Source organism: Castor canadensis, chromosome 11 (assembly GCF_047511655.1).
Source record: "Castor canadensis chromosome 11, mCasCan1.hap1v2, whole genome shotgun sequence".
Lineage (NCBI taxonomy): Eukaryota > Metazoa > Chordata > Mammalia > Rodentia > Castoridae > Castor > Castor canadensis.
Window position 1 is genome coordinate 17,384,745 of NC_133396.1, and position 21,271 is coordinate 17,406,015.

The window sequence follows — 21,271 nt, forward strand, 5'->3', positions numbered from 1 at the left end:
AATAAGGGAGGGTAATTTTTATTTTTATTGGGATTGTGTGCTAAGATAAAGAACAATTAGAAAGAAAATATCTGAGGTACCTGCAACATTATACTGAAGGGTCTATTTAAGGATACCACTACTCATAAGAGCAGACAGCAGACACAGATTTTTTCCAAAGTTAGTTAGGGGATGAGCAAATAAGATTTAGCAGGTGAAGAGGTTCAAAACACTCAATTTTTTCTTTTTTTTTCAGTATGGGGTTTGAATTCAGGGCCTCATGCTTGCTAGGCAGGTGCTCTACCACTTTAAGCCACTCCACCAGCCCTAAAACTTCAATTTCATTTTAAGTAAAATAGTTCCCAAGAAAATAGTATCAACAGTAGAACTAAAAAACCAGACTGAAACCAAAACCAAATCAAACCACCACCAACAAAATACTAATACAAAGTACCACTGACTCTAAAACTTTTATCTTTCTGCTGAAGGTTATTAAAAATAAAACTACAGGCCAGTTGCCAGTGGCTCACACCTGTGACCTTAGCTACTCAGGAAACAGAAATCAAGAGGATCATGGTTTGATCCAAAATAGTTCAAGAGACCCTATCTCAAAAATACCAAACACAAAAAGGGGCTGGTGAAGTGGCTCAAGTGGTAGAGCACTTGCCTAGCATCTGCCTAGAGGCCTGAGTTCAAACCCTAATACTGCCAAACAACTAGCTGAAGCTAGCTCAAGCCTATAATCCTAGCTTCTCAGGAGACAGCGATCAGGCGGTTTGAAGCCAGCCCAGGCAAATAGTTTGTGAGACCCTATCTCGAAAAAAGCCCTTCACGAAAAAGGGCTGGTGGAGTGGCTCAAGGTGTAGGCCCTGAGTTCAAACCCCAGTACTGTGAAAAACAAACATACAAACAAAAACTAAAGTACACTCAAATTCTGAGGTGAATTCCTCTCTTCACACCTTGTTTCTCAAAGCACAATCTCTTCATAAGTGAACAATGTTGTTTAAGTCAACATTTATGAAGCTTTGGGATTTAGAAGTACTTTATGATTTTCTATTTTAACTAATAATCACTTTGTGGTTTTCCATGTCAAACATTCTACGAACACCCAAAATATGGAGTATTTATGGATTATCTTCACAGGTTTCTTTTTCAAAGTATCATTTTGCCTTTTTCCATTTACTTGTGTGTTATTCCTCCAGTGAGTATCAAAGCAGCACTCTAGAACCCAGTCTGTATTTCTTCAAATCTTCAGTGTAAGCTGGCAGAGGTCCAACTGGTTCTGTTGTACATATCTGTCCTAATGCTATATTATGAAGAATACAGAGAATCAAATGCTAGAAAATAACTTCAGGCAAAAATCCAGTCAATAAACACTGAAACCTCATGTGGAAAGTGAATACTCCAAACTTCAGTGAAATCTTTGTATAGCCCAAAAATGACCATTCTTTCTATCACTAAGGACTGTCTCAGAACACAGTTCAATTCAGAGCCTGTTTCATTGCTGAGTACTAAAATTTCAGTTGGTAATGTGTGTTATTGGGTGGCAAAATAATCAAGTAAGAGTAATGCTGTCAAAAAACATTGCACAGTTTAGATAGTTACTTAATTAAATCATACATTAATAGATCCTATTCTGTACAACTCAGAATAGTGAAATCACTAGTGGCTACTACAGGCTTTTTTTTTTTTTTTCTTTTTTGGGGGGGTGGAGTTTGAACTCAGGGCTTCCTGTCTGACTGCATCTGTTTTAGTTACTTAAAGTCCAGGAAACTAAACTTGGGAATTGTGGCACATGTCCATGGAACCAAAGTTAGTAATTTCAGCTGCTGGAAAGAAGAGACAGGAAGATCTTAAGTTCAAGGACAACCCAGGCAAAATCAGAGAGACCCTATCTTAAAAACAAAAGATCTGGGGGTGTAGCTCAAGTGGCAGAGCACTTGTTTAGCAAGTATGGGGCCCTGAGCTAAATTCCCAGTACCACAAACAACAACAACAAAAAAAACCCCAAAGTTTAGGCAACTACTGCTTTCATTAACAGTTGAAATAGACCTTGGTATTAAATGAGACCAGTCTTTTTCAAGCATGTCGTAAGTACAGAATTTTTCATACTAAAGTTTGTATGAGCAGAAAGAGGCAGACTGAAGGGAATTTTTTTGAAGCTGCATTATAGTGCCAGATTTTGTCTGAATTTTGCCTGAATGGTGATTTTTGTGACACTGAAATTGCATGTATGCTGGTCCTAACACTAACAGTAATGAGGCAGTTTTCAAAGTTCTACTTTCTCAGTGTCAGAAAGAACTCGTGTGAACCTGGGTCACTAACTCAAATGCTTAGATGGATTTGGCAAGTAACATAACATATCACACAGTTGAAAGAGAAAAGACAGAGCTGATTGAAAAGAGAGCACAAAGATAACAACTACTTAGCTTTAATCAATCAAGGAATGTGTTGAAATGTAGACCCAGTGTCTTCAGATATTTTAATTTTTCAAGATAAGTCAAAGACTGAATTATGTAAAATCCCTTCTCCTTTCTTCTTAAGAGAAGGGCCCTTGCATGCCTGTAATCTCAGCACTTGGGAGGCTGAGGCTCAGCACTTGAGAATAAGGCCAACCTAAGTTACACAGGTAGTTAGAGGACAGCCTGGGCTACATAGTGAGACTTTTTTTTTTTTTTTTAATTATTCATATGTGCATACAAGGCTTGGGTCATTTCTCCTCCCTGCCCCCACCCCCTCCCTTACCACCCACTCCGCCCCCTCCCTCTCCCCTCTACCCCCTCAATACCCAGCAGAAACTATTTTGCCCTTATCTCTAATTTTGTTGTAGCGAGAGTATAAGCAATAATAGGAAGGAACAAGGGTTTTTGCTGGTTGAGATAAGGATAACTATACAGGGCATTGACTCACATTGATTTCCTGTGCATGTGTGTTACCTTCTAGGTTAATTCTTTTTGATCTAACCTTTTCTCTAGTTCCTGGTCCCCTTTTTCTATTGGCCTCAGTTGCTTTTAAGGTATCTGCTTTAGTTTCTTTGCGTTAAGGGCAACAAATGCTAGCTAATTTTTTAGGTGTCTTACCTATCCTCACCCCTCCCTTGTGTGCTCTCGCTTTATCATGTGATCAAAGTCCAATCCCATTGTTGTGTTTGCCCTTGATCTAATGTCCACATATGAGGGAGAACATACGATTTTTGGTCTTTTGGGCCAGGCTAACCTCACTCAGAATGATGTTCTCCAATTCCATCCATTTACCAGCGAATGATAACATTTCGTTCTTCTTCATGGCTGCATAAAATTCCATTGTGTATAGATACCACATTTTCTTAATCCATTCGTCAGTGGTGGGGCATCTTGGCTGTTTCCATAACTTGGCTATTGTGAATAGTGCTGCAATAAACATGGGTGTGCAGGTGCCTCTGGAGTAACCTGTGTCACAGTCTTTTGGGTATATCCCCAAGAGTGGTATTGCTGGATCAAATGGTAGATCAATATCTAGCTTTTTAAGTAGCCTCCAAATTTTTTTCCAGAGTGGTTGTACTAGTCTACATTCCCACCAACAGTGTAAGAGGGTTCCTTTATCCCCGAATCCTCACCAACACCTGTTGTTGGTGGTGTCGCTGATGATGGCTATTCTAACAGGGGGAGACTTTGTTTTTTTTTAAAAAAAAAAAAAAAAAAAAAAAAACCACCCCAGACTCTATGCTCCGTTGCTTAGCTGCTCACCATTTTTTCCTCTTTTTTTTTTTTTATATTGGGGTATCATGTGACGTTTTCACATGTGTATACATTGTGTAATATTTTACTTTTTTTTTTGGTGGTACTGGGGTTTGAACTCAGGGTTTCACACTTGCTAGGTTGATGCTCTACCACTTGAGCCATTCCACTAGCCCTTCTTTCCTCTTTTAAAGGCGCTCTAATAAATCTTTGCTTTTTCTAAAACAAAAACAAAAACATCCCCCAAAACACAAACAAATAAAACAGACAGGGTCTATTATATTGTCCAGGCTGGCCTGAACTCCTGGTCATAGTTGATCTCCCTGCCTGGGACTCCATATGTGCACCATTGTGCTCAGCTCTGGTTTTATAAAATTGGGAACCAATTAAAAGTAAAAGCAGACAAATTAATGAAGACTAGACAAATACAGTTGCTGATGTAATTTGTGATCTCTGGCTCATGAACTACAAAGGACCTTTAATGGTACAAATAGAAGACTGGAAAAATTGAGTAGGTTTTAAAAAAGTGTTAAAAGCATAGACCATTAACCTTTAAAACACAAACAAACAAAGAAGCCCCAAGAAAATGCATTGCTGGAGATCAAACCTAGGGCCCTGCGTGCAAGGCAGGTAGGTACTCTACCTAATCGAGCTGTTCCTTCAGGCTGACCATTAATCTATAATATGCTGCTACAAATTTATTTCTGGGAAAAAGAATATTCTACTGGTGTGGTGTGTGCATGCTTCTAATCCTAGCTACTTGGGAAACAGAGGCAGGAGGATCACATTGGAGGCAAGCCAGGGAAAAGTAAGAGAGATCCTATCTCAAAAGCAAAATGAAAACAAAAAGGCTGTGGGGCATAATTTAGGTGACAGACCACTTGCCTTGCAATTGCTAGGCTCTGGGTTCAAGCTCTAGCACCACCAGATACTGATAATCATCATCATCATCATCATCCTTTGAAGTTTGAAGTTCCCCATAAAGCTAAAGAAAAGTTTTCTTTGTCATATCCACTAGCAGATAAGCATTTTTAAAAGATATGCGAGACAAATGTAAAGACAAGAAGGTATAGATAGAAAAGCCTTTGGTTTCAAATTTAACAATGGCTTATAACTAAGCCAATAAAGGTAGGAGATGATCAGGTTAATATTATTTTGAGGATTTAGACATATCAGAACTAACTTAACATGAAAAAGGAATCACAGATTGGGTTATCTCTTGAGGAATGGTTGGGCTTATCCTTAATATTTCAAAATGTAATAAAATCGATCACCTGAAAGTTAGGTTTAAACTACTGAGTTAAAGTATCTAATTAGAGTTTGCATTTAGGGTATTTCTGAATTAATAACTTCACAAAATCTTAGAAAATTTGAGAAAAACTAATAGGGAAAGATATGTAATACTATCTTCTACCCACAAGAATAATCATCATAAATGAGATTAACCATGCAGCCCCTCTGTGATAGATCTGTCCTTAATAAAGGTATGGGTACGTTCAGAATCCTACCTATGGTAGTATAGTAGTTCACCATTACTAAATCATTTGTCTGAAAAATTTTTGTTGGTGAAAATTTGGTAGAAGATGCAAACTAGGGATTACTAACACAGAGTAAAGAACTTACCTATTATCTCAGATTCATAATAATCCTGTGTGCCTTCCTGGAAGACAAGACAGGTGTCTTTATGATTTTAGAGCATGAATTTGGTTAAGTGGTAGGCCTATTTGTATGTAACTTTATGTCCACCAAAGAGGAATAAAAAATATGCCCTATTTCTTAGGGATTATTTAGCTGTGTTGTAGAAAGGTCAACTGAAGGTTCCTTAGAAATTTTAAGTGCAGATTGGTGAAGTAGCTCAAATGGTAGAGTGCCTGCCTAGCAAGTGTGAGGACCTGAGTTCAAACCCCAGTACTGCCAAAAAGAAAAACAAAAAAAATTATAACTTCAGAGAATAACTGAACTACAGAAAAACTGAATACTTTTTGTTGGTTGTTATAGATATGGTATGCTATTTTGAGATTCTACCACTTGCAATAAGACAGAAGCATGAGGAAAGGTGAAAAGGCCTACTTTTCATCTCTAATAAAAACAAATGAGTAACACTACAATAAAAATAAAACAAAAGACAAACTCATACTACATCTGTTTTTTTTTTTTTTTTTCAGTATTGGAACTCAGGCCCTCATGCTTGCTAGGCAGGTGCTCTACTACTTGAGCCACTCCATCAGCCCTGTATCTGTTCTTTTTTTAATATCTAAGATGAGCTTCTGATAAAAATGAAGAAACAAATCCAAATGTATTCATTAATCATATAATGAGTTACATTTTTTCCAGATCAGAGATCATGGATATATTCTATATTAGTGGCCAGTTAGCTCATGAGTTCTCTATGAAAAATTCTAAATTTTATACATTCATTTTGACAATCTAAAAAAGTAAAGTGAGTATTTTGGGTCACCAAAATGATCATTTTATAAGTATTTATAACACAATTAGGGACACAAAATGTTTATTATTTTTTTGGTAGGACTGGGATTCCAATTCAGTGCTTCAAACTTGCAAAGCAGGAGTGCTACCATTTGAGCTATGCCTCCAGTCCATTTTGCTCTGGCATCTTGCAAACTATTTACCCAGGCTGGCCTTGAACTTTGATCCTCCAGAGCTTTGCCTCCTAAGTAGGTAGGATTACAGATGTGAGCCAGAGCAACTGACACCCAGCTAAAATTATAATGATTTGTTTGTGCTACACAAAGGCAAATGACATCACAATACCCTATATATTTGAAGTTTTTCAGCAGTTCTAATAGTGTACAGGTTTCAACCTCAACAATATTGATTGTCATTTTGGGCCAGGAAATTCCTTGTTTTGAGGGCTTTCCTGCGCACTGTAGGATGTTTAGCAGCATCCCTGACCTCTATCCACTAGATGTCAAAGTGTGACCGCTAAAAATGTCTCTAGACATTGCCAAGTCATTGGGGTAAAAGTCTCTCCAGGTTGAGAACCACTGCAATAGATTTAGTAGGGAAAGAACTAAGCCAACACAAGTAGAGTAAACATGTCAAAGTCAATGAATCAAAAACTGTAATATTTCTACTACACTCAAGTTGAGAGCAGTAATACTAAAATAACATATATCAATTTGAATTACTATATACATGAATTTTATTACTTTTGTACTTTTGTTCAGATTTAACTTGCAAATCTGTTTTACTTTAGTAGAATTTTTCCCCTCTTAAACACAATTATTTTTCTATGCATTATTTAAATTTGAGTTGCATTTTTCCTAGTTTACTTTTTTTTAATTGAAACTTCACTCAAGACTTCTTATCAAATAAAAATATAACTTTTCTAAATGTCCTTTTTGTTTCTAAAGCATCCACTGGGGAATTTTAATGTCACAGACACTTCTTTTTTTTTCTTTCTTTCCTTTGGGTTTTTGAGAGAGTCTTATTACGTAGCTCAGGCTGGCCTTGAACTTTGGGCCTTCAAAGTTTGCTAAGCAGGCACTATATCACTAGAGTCACACCCCCAACTCTGGCCTTGGATTTTTGATCTTCCTGCATAGGCCCCCGGAAATACTGGGATTATAAGTGAGCACCAAGAGCCAGGTTTTTTTTTCCTATACTAGGGGCTGACTCAGGGCTTTGTGCTTGCTAGGCATACTCTGTAGTACCTTGAGCCACTCTGCCAGCCCTTTATGTGTTGGTTATTTTTGGAGTAGGGTCTGGCTTTATGCCTGGGCTGGCCTGGACTGTGACCATCCTATTTGTGTTTCCCTTTGTAGCTGGGATGACAGGCACATGCCACCACATCCAGTCACTGGTTGGAATGAGGCCTCATAAACTTTTTGCCCAGGCTGGCTTTGAACTGTGATCCTCCTGATCTCTGTTTCCCAAGTATCTAGGATTATAGGCTTGAGCTATTGGCGCCCGGTTCACAGATACTTCTTTAACTGAAGAAATTCTCAAGAGCCTAAAAAGGAGGGTAAGTACTTATATGCTGTCTTTGTTAATTCCACTTAAAACAAAAAAAACCCTTAAAAATTGGAAATTATAAACATACTAAAAAACAGAAAAAGTTATGAGCTAAACAGCATTTTGCTGTTATATTTTCATTTTCTAAAAGATGATTCTTTGAAGGAGTAAAGTAACTACTATCTTGCCCATATAGGTACTTTTAAAATCTATTAGAGATGACAACATATTAAAACAATGTTCAAAGGCCTGAAGTAAGTTGAAAAGCTGTTTTGAATATAACTTTATCAGTAGAAGAATTTTTGGTTTTTTTGGTGGTACTTGAGCCACTAGAAGAATCTTAATTTGGGTAGGTGTGGTTCAATGTGGCAGGTATTGTTGCAAAAAATGTATATATCAACTTGCTTCTCCCTATGCCAGTAAGAATAAAACTTGGTCAGAGCTTGCCTTTTACTTGTCTACTGAAATCTTATGGTTTGATGGAAGATGGAGGAGGAAAAAAAAGAAAAGCTAAAAACAAAACAAAAATATGCCACTTGGTTCAACAGATATAGTTGAAGAGACATATATCAAGCAATATTCATCAACTTTATAAGGCTAACAAATGCAAGAATTATATCCTAAAAAGACCCAGCAAGTCATGCCCAAGTGATCCAAGATCAAACGGTTCAAAATCTTTAATAAATCAGAACTGTCTTATAGATCCTAAACATTCACTTCCATTTTTTTAAAGACCCCTAGAGGAATTAACGCCGAAACTAGTTACACACAAGTTTCTATTCCAACTCAACAGAAACAGAATAGTATAATTTATTTCTCAGTTTTTCAATACAGAGCATCAGAATTTTTTGTTAATGTTAAGATAGCATCTAATTTTATTTTTCTTCTCAAGACTTACCCACTATCCAAGGTATACTGAATATGAATAACAAAATGACTTACTGATTAAAAAAAAATAGTAGCCAATAAAACATGAATGCCTACATTTAAAAGTTGAAAAGACCAAAATCTAGGATAACTTTTCCAAGTTTAGTATGCTCAGAAATGGAAACAAAGCTTTTATTGGTCCTCAGCTGAATTATAAAATTAAGTAAAAATTTAGAAATTGCTCAAAGCCACAAATGTTACATAAGGTTTATGAAACTCATAATTCTTCATTCTATTTAAAATGGAGGGAGGAGTGACCAAGAAATGGGGGTATGTTCTCAGGATTTCTAATACTGAAAAAATCAAGTATGTGACATGACCTCAAATAAAGACTGGTACAGACAAGAAACCAGTGAGAGTTTCTTTTTGGTGTTTTTGTTTTTTGGCATACTCATAATATTCAAGTTATAACATTAGATAAAGTATCTTTTTCCTTGTTGGCAAATAATTATTCCTTACCTGCTTGTGTGCATGATCATAGGAGTTGATGTGATTGTCAAATTCCTGATGTTTCTGATACTGTTTATCACAGAGTTCACAGTAAAAGTTGGCTCTGAGGTCTTCCAAGGCTTTGGCAATTGCCTTCTCTTTGTCAACATAATCCTGTAAGAATCACAAAACACAACTAAATAAAAAAACAAACTTGGCAGAATTTAAGGTGAATATTATGAGATAGTCTTACCTGAGAGAAAAAAGGAGCTTTTCATAAAATTTAGTGCTTCCAGTGAAAGACGGATGAACCATAATTTGTGTGTGACTGTACTAACAGTTTTCTTCAAATAAACAAAGGTTTAAAAGAGGGTGGCACTCCCTATTCCTACCCTTGACTACACACCTCTCCAAGAGGAGAAAACAAAACTCAACTGTGGTGTGAAACTGAAACACAGCCAAGGTTCTCCTTAGGACATATGAGTGATACTGTGGCTTAGGATTTGAACAAGAGGAGGAAAGTAAGTCTGAGATTTCCTCATTAAACAACAGGACATGGAGAAGGATTGGAGAGATCCCATGATCACTGCATCTTGGCAGAAGTACCCAAAAATCCTCATAAAGTATCCTTAATTTTGTCCCTAAAATTTTTGCTAGATTAAAATCAACCAAATATGGGTTATAATCAAAGACCACTGTACACAAAAGAAGTGAATCTGTCACAAGAACCTGCCTAGCATGCAGAGGCCCTGAGTTCAACAGCCAGGAAATACGAAGACTACAGAAAGCATTAGGTGAAATTTTTATAATTGTAACATATAATTTTAAAAGATAAACAAAAAAAACCCCGAAAACAAATTAGATATAACTGAAAAAAGATGTAGGGAGCAGGGTGCTGGTGGCTGAGATCAGGAGGATCAAAGTTTGAGGCCAGCCTGGGCAAATAGTTTACAAGACCTCATCTCCAAAATAATCAGAGCAGAATGGACTGGAGGTGTGGCTCTAATAGTAGAGCAAGTGCAAAGACCTGAGTTCAAACCCTAGTCCAACCAAAAAAAAAAGTAGTAGGCTGATAAAAGTTTTTTGGAATTAGATCATAGTAATGGTTGCACAATCTTGTGGAACATATTAAAAAACCCATTAAATTGGAGACTTTAAAAGGGTGAATTTTATCTCAACTGTTAAAAAAATGTGGTATGGCTAAAGATGTAGATTAGTGGTATAGAGCACTTCACTAGCAAGTATGAGGCTCTGGGTTCAATTCCCAGTACTACGGGTAGGGGATAGCATTAAAAAAAGATGTAAACTGAAAGATAGATTTTTTTTAAATGACTTATATTTTAGCAGTGAAAAGGAAACAGAAAATATGGAAAAGAGTCACAGAGAACACAATAAGTACAATACGTGTAATTCGAATTCTAGAAAAAAACAGAAAAGCAAGCATAGATGGGAGAAAAATATTTAAATATTTAAAGCAATATGTTTTTTCAGAACTGATAACAGACATGATTCCACAGACACAGGAATTACAAAGTAGGCTAATACAAAAATCCTATAGTCCAACAAAGAAAATACCAGGCCAAGACAATTTAATTATACGAGACTAGTGCATCCGTGAAGTCCAAATGTGGCAAGAAGAAGGTATGGAGTGGCAAACCATTCTCATTGAGGAACCCACATTCAAATACTAAACAAAATATTAGTTATTACTAGTTAATAGACCAATGTTCAAGGTAGTCTCATCTCATTGTTGCAATGCTGACATTACAAAATCTATTAATACAATTTACCACATAAACAAAAGGAGAAAATCCTACCAACTCCTTCCCATAGTGATAGTTTTTTTTTTCCCCCCAGTACTAGTTTTGAATTCAAAGCCTCGTGCTTACTAGGCAGGCTTTTTTACCCCTTGAGTCACTCCACCAGCCCTTGCCATACAGAAAAAGTCTGCTAAAACTCACCAGCCAAAGAAAAAAATTCACTGCCCATTCATTACAAAAACAAAAACTCTGAAAGTTAGAGTATAAGGAATTTCCATAACCTCATAAAATATTTTTTTAGATTACACAGTACACATTGTAAGCTCTCTTTACATGGAGAACAAGTAGGAAAAGGGGAGGGAGAAAAAAACTCAAGATGTTAAGAACTGGAACAGGTAACACTGAAATGTCATTACTTGCATATTTAAATATAATGGTAAACAGAGAAAACCCAACAGAATTACCAAATGATAAACTTTTTTTTATTTTTTGTTTGTTTTCTGACACAGGTTTTCTTTCTTTCTTTCTTTTTTAATTTTTTTATTATTTATTTATTTTTATTGTTTTATTATTCATATGTGCATACAAGGTCTGACACAGGTTTTCACCATGGTCTCAAACTCAAGTCCTCAGCCTCCCAGGTGGGATTAATAAGCATGTGCTAAACATACTAGTTGCTGGACCATACATTAAAAAAAAGAAAAATCTATGCTTTTCTCTACATCAGCAACTAACAGAAAATTTAGTTTGAACAATATTAGGATTTCCGGTATGAACTTAGCAGCAAGAGAAAACTTTTTTTTGGAATACTATAAAAAGCCAAAAAGCATAAACTGCAGTTTCTTCTTTTTCTTTGTGGTACTGGGGCCTGCACTCAGGGCCTTCACCTTGAGACACTCCACCAACCCTTTTTGCAAGGGTTTTTTTCAAGATAGGTTCTCTAGAACTAATTGCACTGGATGGCTTCAAACCAAGATCCTCCTGGTCTCTGCCTCCGGAGTAGCTACACTCGTGAGTCACTGATGCCCAGCTAAACTGAATTTTTTAGGAAAGCGAGACAATAGATATGACCTAGCATAATGGAAGTTAAGCTCTTTACAGAACCTATAGGAGGGAAATGTAGTACAAGTCATACAAAGGAAAAGTAGCCCATGGAAAAAGAGCCAAAGTTTCTAGATTTCAAAAGACGATAGCAAAAACATACTTCCTGTAGATAAAGAACTCACCGGAAGTGATATGCTTATATCGCTTGTATTCATCAAGAACTTTCAAGATGTGAAAAGAGCAGTGTGATTAGCTTGGGTTTGATGGGTGGTGAGACATGTATGTAGTACAAAAATACATATGGAGAAAAATGAAAAGTTCTGCCCAGATTTAAGAAAAAGCCATCAAAATGCATCTAGTTAAGTGAGGCATGGTGGTACATGCCTGTAATCCTAGCACTCAGGAGGCTAAGGCAGAAGGATAGTGAGTCAAGGCCAACCTGGGCAAGATTGTCTCAAAAATTAAAAAAAAGAGCAGAAAAGGTGCAATTTTATTAAGTTATAAAGTCAGTTACTACAAAAAAATCTATTTTATATTAAGAAAACAAACATTACCACATAGTGATGTAAAAACACATGAGACAGATAAAACAAATAAATACATACCTAACTCCATGATGACCTGAAGAGGCACATCTAAAATAAAAACTAAACATAAAGAGGACTAACATATACTAGGACTATGCATAAAACACAAGTGGGAGATGGGGTTTTAATTTTTTTTTGTTTTGGCAACACTGGGGTTTGAATTTAGGGCCTTACACTTGCTAGGCAGGCACTCTTACCACTTGAACCACTCTGCTAGCCAAGGGTTTTACTTTCAAACAACATAGAATTTATACTATATAGAGCTTTAAACAAGATAAAAGTACTTTATAAATGTCAACAGAAAAAATTCAGTGTGCAAAATTATGACTACCTTGGCTCAGTGGTAGAGTGCTTGCCTAGTATGCACAAGGCCTGAAGTTTGATCCCAGCACTGCAAAAAAGGAATATTTGGCCAAGTATGGTGATGCACACCTGTAATTCCAGCAACTAGGGAGGTTGAGGCAAGAGGACTACTACTTTGAGGCCAGCCTGGGGTATAAAAAAAAAACCCACTCTAACCTTACGATTTAGTGACAACATCCAGCCAGAAACAGATCAGAGGAAGTTTTAAGAAGACTAGGTGAATCATGTTTATAATCCCACCTACTTAGGAGGGTGAGATCAGGAAGATCAAGGTTCAAGGCCAGCCGAGGCAAAATAACCAAAGTAAAATGTACTGGAGGTGTGACTCAAGCAGTATAGAGCCTGCTATGCAAGCAGAGTCTGGAGTTCAAAATCCAGTTCCATCAAAAAAAAAAAAAAAAGAAAGAAAGAAAGAAAGAAAAAAATAGATGAACATTTTAAAAGTAGACCTCAAATCATTTCTCATTTCATGATTGGTCAAAGAGACAAAAATAAGCATATGGAGCACCTTAATAACATGTTTGAAAAATGGGTGCCTGAAAACAGGGCACACATATCTTTTAAATAGTATTCATACAGATGAAAAGCCCTTATTAGGCTACAAAGAAAACCATGATAAATCCAAGAAGTAATGTAAGCAAAATATATGAATACAATGTAATAAGACAGCAAAAACTTACTTTTATTTTTTTTATTCATATGTGCATACAATGTTTGAGTCATTTCTCCCCCCTTCCCCCATGATCTCCCTAACCCCCCCCACCCCCTCCCTCTCCTACCCATCTCCTCGCTACCTGGCAGAAACTATTTTGCCCTTATCTATAATTTTGTTGAACAGAGAGTATAAGCAATAATAGGGAGGACCAAAGGTTTTTGCTAGTTGAGATAAGGATAGCTGTACAGGGAGTTGACTCACATTAATTTCCTGTGCATGTGTGTTACCTTCTAGGTTAATTCTTTTTTTTTTTTTTTCTAGGTTAATTCTTTTTGATCTAACCTTTTCTCTAGTTCCTGGTCCCCTTCTCCTATTGGCCTCAGTTGCTTTAAAGTATCTGCTTTAGTTTCTCTGCGTTGAGGGCAACAAATGCTATCAAGTTTTTTGGGTGTCTTACCTATCCTCATACCTCCCTTGTGTGCTCTCGCTTTGTCATGTGATCAAAGTCCAATCCCCTTGTTGTGTTTGCACTTGATCTAATGTCCGCATATGAGGGAGAACATACGATTTTTGGTCTTTTGGGCCAGGCTAACCTCACTCAGAATGATGTTCTCCAATTCCATCCATTTACCATTGAATGATAACATTTCATTCTTCTTCATGGCTGTAGTTTGCTGCTGCCTGCCCATTCATAGTTATGTTGGGTTTCACTTTCTGTGGCAGAATCCCTTGAAGAATCTTTTGTAGTGGTAGCTTTGTGGTCACATATTGTTTTAGTTTCTGCTTATCATGGAAGACTTTTATTGCTCCATCTATTTTGAATGATAGTTTTGCTGGGTAGAGTATCCTGGGGTTGAAGTTATTTTCATTCAGTGCCCAGAAGATCTCACCCCAAGCTCTTCTTGTTTTTAATGTTTCTATTGAGAAGTCTGCTGTGATTTTGATGGGTTTACCTTTGTATGTTACTTGTTTTTTCTCTCTTACAGCCTTCAATATTCTTTCTCGGGTCTCTGTATCTGTTGTTTTAATGATAATATGCTGTGGCGTAGATCTATTTTGGTCTGGTCTGTTTGGTGTTCTGGAGGCCTCTTGCATCTGTATGGGAATACATTTCTCTAGATTTGGGAAATTTTCTGTTATTATTTTGAATATATTACGCATTCCCTTTACTTGCACCTCTTCTCCTTCTTCAATTCCCATGATTCTCAGATTTGGTCTTTTGATGGAGTCAGTGAGTTCTTGCATTTTCTTTTCACAGGTCTTGAGTTGTTTAACTAATAATTCTTTGCTTTTTCCTTTAATTTCCATTTCATCTTCGAGTTCTGAGATTCTGTCCTCAGTTTGTTCTATTCTGCTGGATTGGCCTTTCATTTTGTTTTGCAATTCTGTTTCGTTCTTTTTTCTGAGGTTTTCTGTATCCTGAGTCGTATCCTCTTTAATGTTGTCTATTTTTGTCCTGAGTTCATTTATCTCTTTATTAATTGTGTTCTTTGTTTCACTTTGGTGTTTATACAGTGCTTCTATGGTTTCTTTTATTTCTTCTTGTGCTTTTTCAACTTCTCTATTTTTGTTGTCTTGGAATTTCTTGAGTGTGTCCTGTACATTTTGGTTGACCATATCCAGTATTATCTCTATAAAATTCTCATTGATTACCTGTAGTATTTCTTCTTTTAGATTGTTCTTGTGGAAATTAGAAATAAGGGCAAAATAGTTTCTGCTGGGTATCGAGGGGGGGGAAGGGAGGGGGTGGAGTGGGTGGTAAGGGAGGGGGTGGGGGCAGGGGGGGAGAAATGAACCAAGCCTTGTATGCACATACGAATAATAAAAGAAAAAGGAAAAAAAATTGTTCTTGTGGGCTTTATTGGGTTCTCTGGCATAGTTTAGATTCATTTTGTTGGAGTCTGGATCTGAGTATCTGTTTTCTTCATTTCCCTCTGGTTCCTGTACTAATTTTTTGCTGTGGGGAAACTGGTTTCCTTGTTTTTTCTGTCTTTCTGTCATTGCCCTTGGTGTTGTTATTGTCCCTGTACTGTGTGCAATTAAGTATTTTCTAGCTTGTAATAATAACAATGGTAATATTTAGAATGGAAGGGTGAGAGGAGATGGAAAGCAAAGAAGTTAAAGAAAAAGGGAAAAACAAGTAGAAAAAAACAAAACAAAAAAGTTTCAAAGATATACAGGGAAAGTATACTAATCAACACAAAAAAAAAAAAAGAAAGAAAGAAAAAAACCACAAGATGTCCCAAGTTCAAATGCAATACAGTTTCAGTAGGTTTTTCAGCAAGCTGGTGTAGTTTGGTTGTTGTCTCATCAAAGGAAGAGAGAAAAAAAGAGTCTGGAGACAGTTCTGTGAATGGCTATCTGAGGCTACGGCTCACCTGCCCACTGCTGTCAGCCTGCTGTTGCTGGAGGTGTTATTTATGCAGATCTCAGGAGTGAGCTTAGCACTCACCTAGCCCCTTAGGCTTTGTTTACTTAGAGTTCTCCTGGGCACCACCACCACTGGTACAAGCTTTCCCCTTTCCAAGCACACTGGGAGAGGTGACACTGCACCAGCTTTCTCAGGCCTGCGTGTTTATTTATAGTTCACATGGGAAGTGGGTCTTCCCCCATCTTCCGTGGAGTTTTCCTCCCACCACCACTTTTACAAGCTTTCCTGCTCCTGGTTGCTGGATGTGTGCCACCGCTCCTGACTTCTCCAGCTGGCTTGTTGTGATGGATTTCCCCTCGCTCCTCTTCAGTGCTCAGGGTGCCCCGCCCTCTTTGCTACGTGTCTTTTTTGTTATAGCTTATTATTCAGTTTTTTTTTTTTTCTTCTTTCCCTGGGTGGGGGTCGGTCTGTCCAGGGGGCTATGCTGATCTGGCCCAGGGTTGTCTGTGGGAATATTGCGTGCACCTTGTGGTCCGAGTCTTCCCGAGCCGTCTGGGCGCTGCCATCTGGCGGCAGCGCAGGAGCCCTGCTGGTTTCTCCGTTTAAGGTGAGATGCTATGCGCAGGCTGGAGGTGTGGAGGGGTCAAAGGTTTGCCTCTTCTCAGTGGTTTTTCCTGTAAGGTGTATCTCCAGCGTGTCTCCAAGATTTTACTTTAGGAAGCACGCTTTCTGCTTCCTCCCTCTAGCTGCCATCTTGGAATCCTCAAAAACTTACTTTTGATGGGTGGTAGAGACTAAACTCAGGTCCCTTCTACATGCGAAGCATGTCCTCTACCACCACTGAGCTATATGCCCAAACTGACAGAAATTCTCTAAAGCCTTTCTATAAATGTGAAACTGCAGAATTTTAAGGAAAATGATGACATTATATATCAATACCTATAAGCTAAAGTTAAAGCAATGCTTAGGTCAACACACAGGGTTAGCCTCTTAAGCAATAAGAAAATAAAAACAAAAGCTGTATTCTGGAGAAACTTTTATATATGGATACCAGAAACTACCTATATGACTCCACTTTAAGTTTGAAACCATTTAAAGCTAGGGGTGGGGTTGTAGTTCAGTGGTAGAGTACTTGCTGAGCATGCATGAAGGCATGGGTTTGATTCTTAGCACACGTAAAAATCAATCAATCAATATAGGTTTAGAGATAGAAAACACACTTAAAAGTCATTTTAAAAAGCAAGAGAAGCCAAACATAGTGGCACACTCCTGAAGGCCTTGAGAGACTGAGGCAGGAGAAGCCTGTTTAAGGCTATCCTGAGCTACTTAACAAGACCCTGTATCAAAACAAAGAAACAAACAAACTAGCCATATTATGATGAAAGAACTAAAGCTTTCTCCCTAAGATGGAAAACAAAGCAGAAGTGTTCACTCTTGACACTTCTAACTCAGTATCATAACAGATAATTCTAGATACACACACACAGACACACAGACACACACACACACACACACACACACACACACACAGCATTTAGATAAAAGAAAAAGTAAAACTATTTGTATTTGCAGATGACATTATATATAATAAACCCTAAAGAATTCATACAAAACTATTAGAGCTAACAGGAGTTTAGTGAAGTCACACTATATAAAATCAAGGTACAAAAAATTAGCTATACCTCTGCACATTAGCAAGAAACAATTTAAAAATAAATTAAGAAAAATAATTCCATTCACACATAGGAAAGGGAAGTAATAACTAAAATTAGCAAAAGAAATTAACCAGAAGTAGTATAAAGATCTGAAAAAAACTTTTTGAATAAAATAAAAAACCAAATAAGTTGCAAAATATCAATGCTCATGAATGAGAAGATTTAACATTGAGATGGTAACACCCAAACTAATCTACAAATTCAATGTAATTCCTATCAGAATCTCAGCTGACATCTTTGTAGAAACTGACAAGCTGATTCTAAAATTCGTAAGAAATTCCAAGGACGAAGACAATACTTTCTCCAGTGGATGGTCTTGACACCCTGGCAAGGATCAACAGTTATCTTTTCAACAAATGGTGCTGGTACAACTGGATTGCCACATATGAAAGAATGAATATGGACTCCTACTTCATATGACATACTAAACGTAACTCAAAATGTAAATCTACACATTAAGAGTTAAACTATAAAACTCTAGAAAGAAAAACAGCCTCCCAGCATTGGGGAAGCTGAGGCAAGTAGACTGAGTTCATAACTAGTCTGGGCTACACAGCAGGACCCTGTCCCAAAAAAACATAAAACAAAAACAAAAACCCTCAAGAGTAGCAAAATAAACAGATAAAATGGACTCCATCAAATTTGAAGATAATACAAATGGCCAATGAAAAAAAATAGACAGTGTGGCTTACGCGGCATAGCACTTGCCTAGGAAGCACAAGACCAGGAGGTTAATTCCCAGTACTACCAAAAAAAAATTAGGGAAACACAAATCAAAACCAAAATGAGTCACCATTTCACTAAGATGCTATAATAATAACAATAATAATGATAATAATAATAATAATAATAAAAATAGTACTGGTGAGAATGTGAAGAAATTGCAGTCTTTACATTCCCACACTTGGGTGGGAATGGTGCAAGCACTGTGGAAAAACAGCCTTGGCAGTGTCTCAAAAAAAGTAAAACAAAGAGTTACTATATGACCACTATGAATATACTCATAGGTATAATCAAGAGAATTGAAAAATATATTCATTGAACAACTTGCATAAGAATGTTCATAGCATAGCATTAATCATAATATACACAAAACCAAAAGTCTATCAACAGATAAGAAGATAAGCAAATTGTCATACATTCATATACCTTAATATTATTTGTTCATGAAAAGGAATGAAATACTTATGTCATGATATAATAAGAATGAACCTCTGAGCTGGAACAGCTCAAATGGTAGATAGAGCACCTGCCTAGCAAGCATAAGGCCCTGAGTTCAAATCTCAGTACCACACCCAAAAAATAAATTAAAAAAAAAAAAAAAAAAAAACTTAAAAACTTTGAGCTAAGTCAAAGAAATCAGATAAAGAACGCCATGTATTAAATGATTCTACATATCTGAAATATTCAGATAATCAGAAGTAAATCTATAGAGGCAGAAAGTAGATTAGTGGTTGCCAAGGGAATGGGGAAGAGAGGAAGGAGTGATGAGGCTGAAGGATAGGGCTTCTTTTTCAGGTGATACAAATGGCTGGAATTAGCAGTGACAGGTGCGTAACACTGTGAGTATGCTAAAAATTGTTAAATCATAAGACTGGAGGTGTGGCTCAAGTAGTAAACAGAATGCTTGCTTTGCAAGTGCAAAAACAGTTCAAATCCCAGTCCCACAAAAAAAAAAAAAAAAAAAAAGATCAAAATCATTAAATTGTTAAAGTGGTCAGTAGTATGCTGCATGATTTTTATCAAAAACAAAAAAGATCTACGTCAAAAAATACAAGACACGGATTAATACAAAATTTGGAATAGTGCTTACCTCTAAAGGAGGAAGAATGGGATTGGATCATGAAGTTATTGTTAATGATTTTTCTTAAACTAAGTGGAAGATACACAAGTTGGGCAAAACTTACCGTAAATGGTGTTGAATTTTATGATTTTTTAAAATTTTGTATCTTTTTTGTTTTTTATTTTTGAGACTGGGTCTTACTATGTAGCCCAAGCTGTCCTTGAACTTGAGGTCCTCCTGGCTCCACCTCGCAAGTGCTAGGATTGCCATGCATGCCCCATCATGTAGATCTTTTTACTTGCAGTGCTGGGATTGCCTAAGGTCTCACACATACTAGTCAACCACTCTACTGCTGAGCTACAGCTCCAGCCTTTGCATCTGCTGAGATGATCACATAAAACATTTACCTTTAATCCCTTTGAAGGTGATTATATGAATTGATTTCTAACATTAATTAACCTTGCATTTGTGAGATAACTAGGTCATGGTTTATCATAATAGAATGTCTTGTGTTTTTTTTTTTGTTTTGTTATTTGGTCTTTTGAGACAGGGTTTTTTGAGACAGCCCAGGCTGGTCTCAAACTGGAGATTTTCCTGCCTTAGCCTCCAAAGTATTGGGATTACAGATGTTTGCCACCATGGCCTGCTTGTTTTCCTAGTGTTTTAAGATTTGTATCTGTGCTATGAATGTGTCGATAATTATCCTCCTACTGTCATTGTCAGGTTTCAGCATCAAGTTTATGATAGTTCCTCAATGAATGAGCTAGGAATGTTTCTTTACCTATAATTCTCTGGAAAATAAGAAACTGTTGGTTAAGACTGAAGTTATTGGGCTGGGGGAGGGGCTCAAGTTGTAGGACGCCTGCCTGGCAAGTACAGGGTCCTGAGTTCAAATCCCAAACTGCCAAAAAAAAAGAAAAAAAGATTGAAGTTCTTTGTTCTGTGATTTTTTTTTCTTCTTTTTAAGACAAGGTCTCATTCTGTTGTATAGGCTGGCCTTAAACACCCTCCTGCCTCAGGCTTCCAAATGTATGTACCACCATGTTTGACTTGATATTGGTTTTCTATGTTTTTTCTTAATAATACAATAAGTATATGAAAGAACTTTTGGTTTTATTGTATGTCTTATTTGATTCATTTCTGATCTTGTGTTCATTATTTTTTTCCTTTTATATTCTTTGGGTTTATTTTGGCATTGTTCTTCTACATTTCTGAGGAATGTTTACTTCATTTATTGCCAGCTCTTCTTTTCTAACATAAACATTTGAGGATGTATATTTGTAATCAGGCATCATACTGCTTTAGCTTATCCTGTAAGTTTTGACATACTGTGTTTTTATCTTTCAGTCCAAAATATTTTTGAACTACCAGTGTGATTTCTAACCTGATGGGAGTATATAAAAATGTATCTTAATTTCCAAATATAAGTTTCCCTTATCTTTTTTAAAAACTGATTACTTTGTGGTTTGATAACCTGGTTCCAGTTCGTTGAAACTTTTTGATACTTGGTTGCTAACCAGGACGTATTTTTAAAGTTTTGCTTGTTTGTTTAAATAACTGTTTGATATAGTATCAAATCCAGGGCCTGAAACATGTTTGAGAAGTGCTCTATCACTGAGCTACATACATTTCCAACATGACATTTCTTAAATTTCAAAGTGACTAGGTAAAGTATAGTTTTATATAACCATTAGGTAAAATTTGTTAATTGTGTTGTTTGAATCTTCTAAATAATGTTTCTAAATTTTTATGTTTCTGCTACGAATTACTATTATAGAGGCATATTAAAATCTTCTATAAGAGTAGTTTTTATTTTTTTGGTGCTACAAGTGTTAGAACTCAGGGCCTCTTGCCTGTTAGGTATGTGAACCACACACCCCATCCCTCAGGTTTTCTGAATTTTCTTAAAAAAATTTTTTTGGGATAAGAGCTCACTATGTACCCCTGGCTTGGCTTTGAACTTGTGA

The 21,271-nt window shown here is 36.7% G+C and overlaps 1 protein-coding gene across 15 annotated transcripts in view; it reads right to left on the bottom strand.

Annotated features, from left to right (window-relative positions):
• Gpatch8 (G-patch domain containing 8) overlaps nt 1–21,271 on the bottom strand; it is a 98,975-nt gene that overhangs the window by 17,074 nt on the left and 60,630 nt on the right. For 14 of the 15 annotated variants that reach the window (XM_074045570.1, XM_074045575.1, XM_074045581.1 and 11 more), the window contains 2 exons: nt 9,057–9,200; nt 5,319–5,355 (listed from right to left, as the gene is read on the bottom strand). In XM_074045570.1, the coding sequence (XP_073901671.1) occupies nt 5,319–5,355; nt 9,057–9,200 (181 nt within the window). The remainder of the gene's footprint in view (nt 1–5,318; nt 5,356–9,056; nt 9,201–21,271) is intronic. The other variant, XM_074045572.1, reaches the window with a different exon arrangement.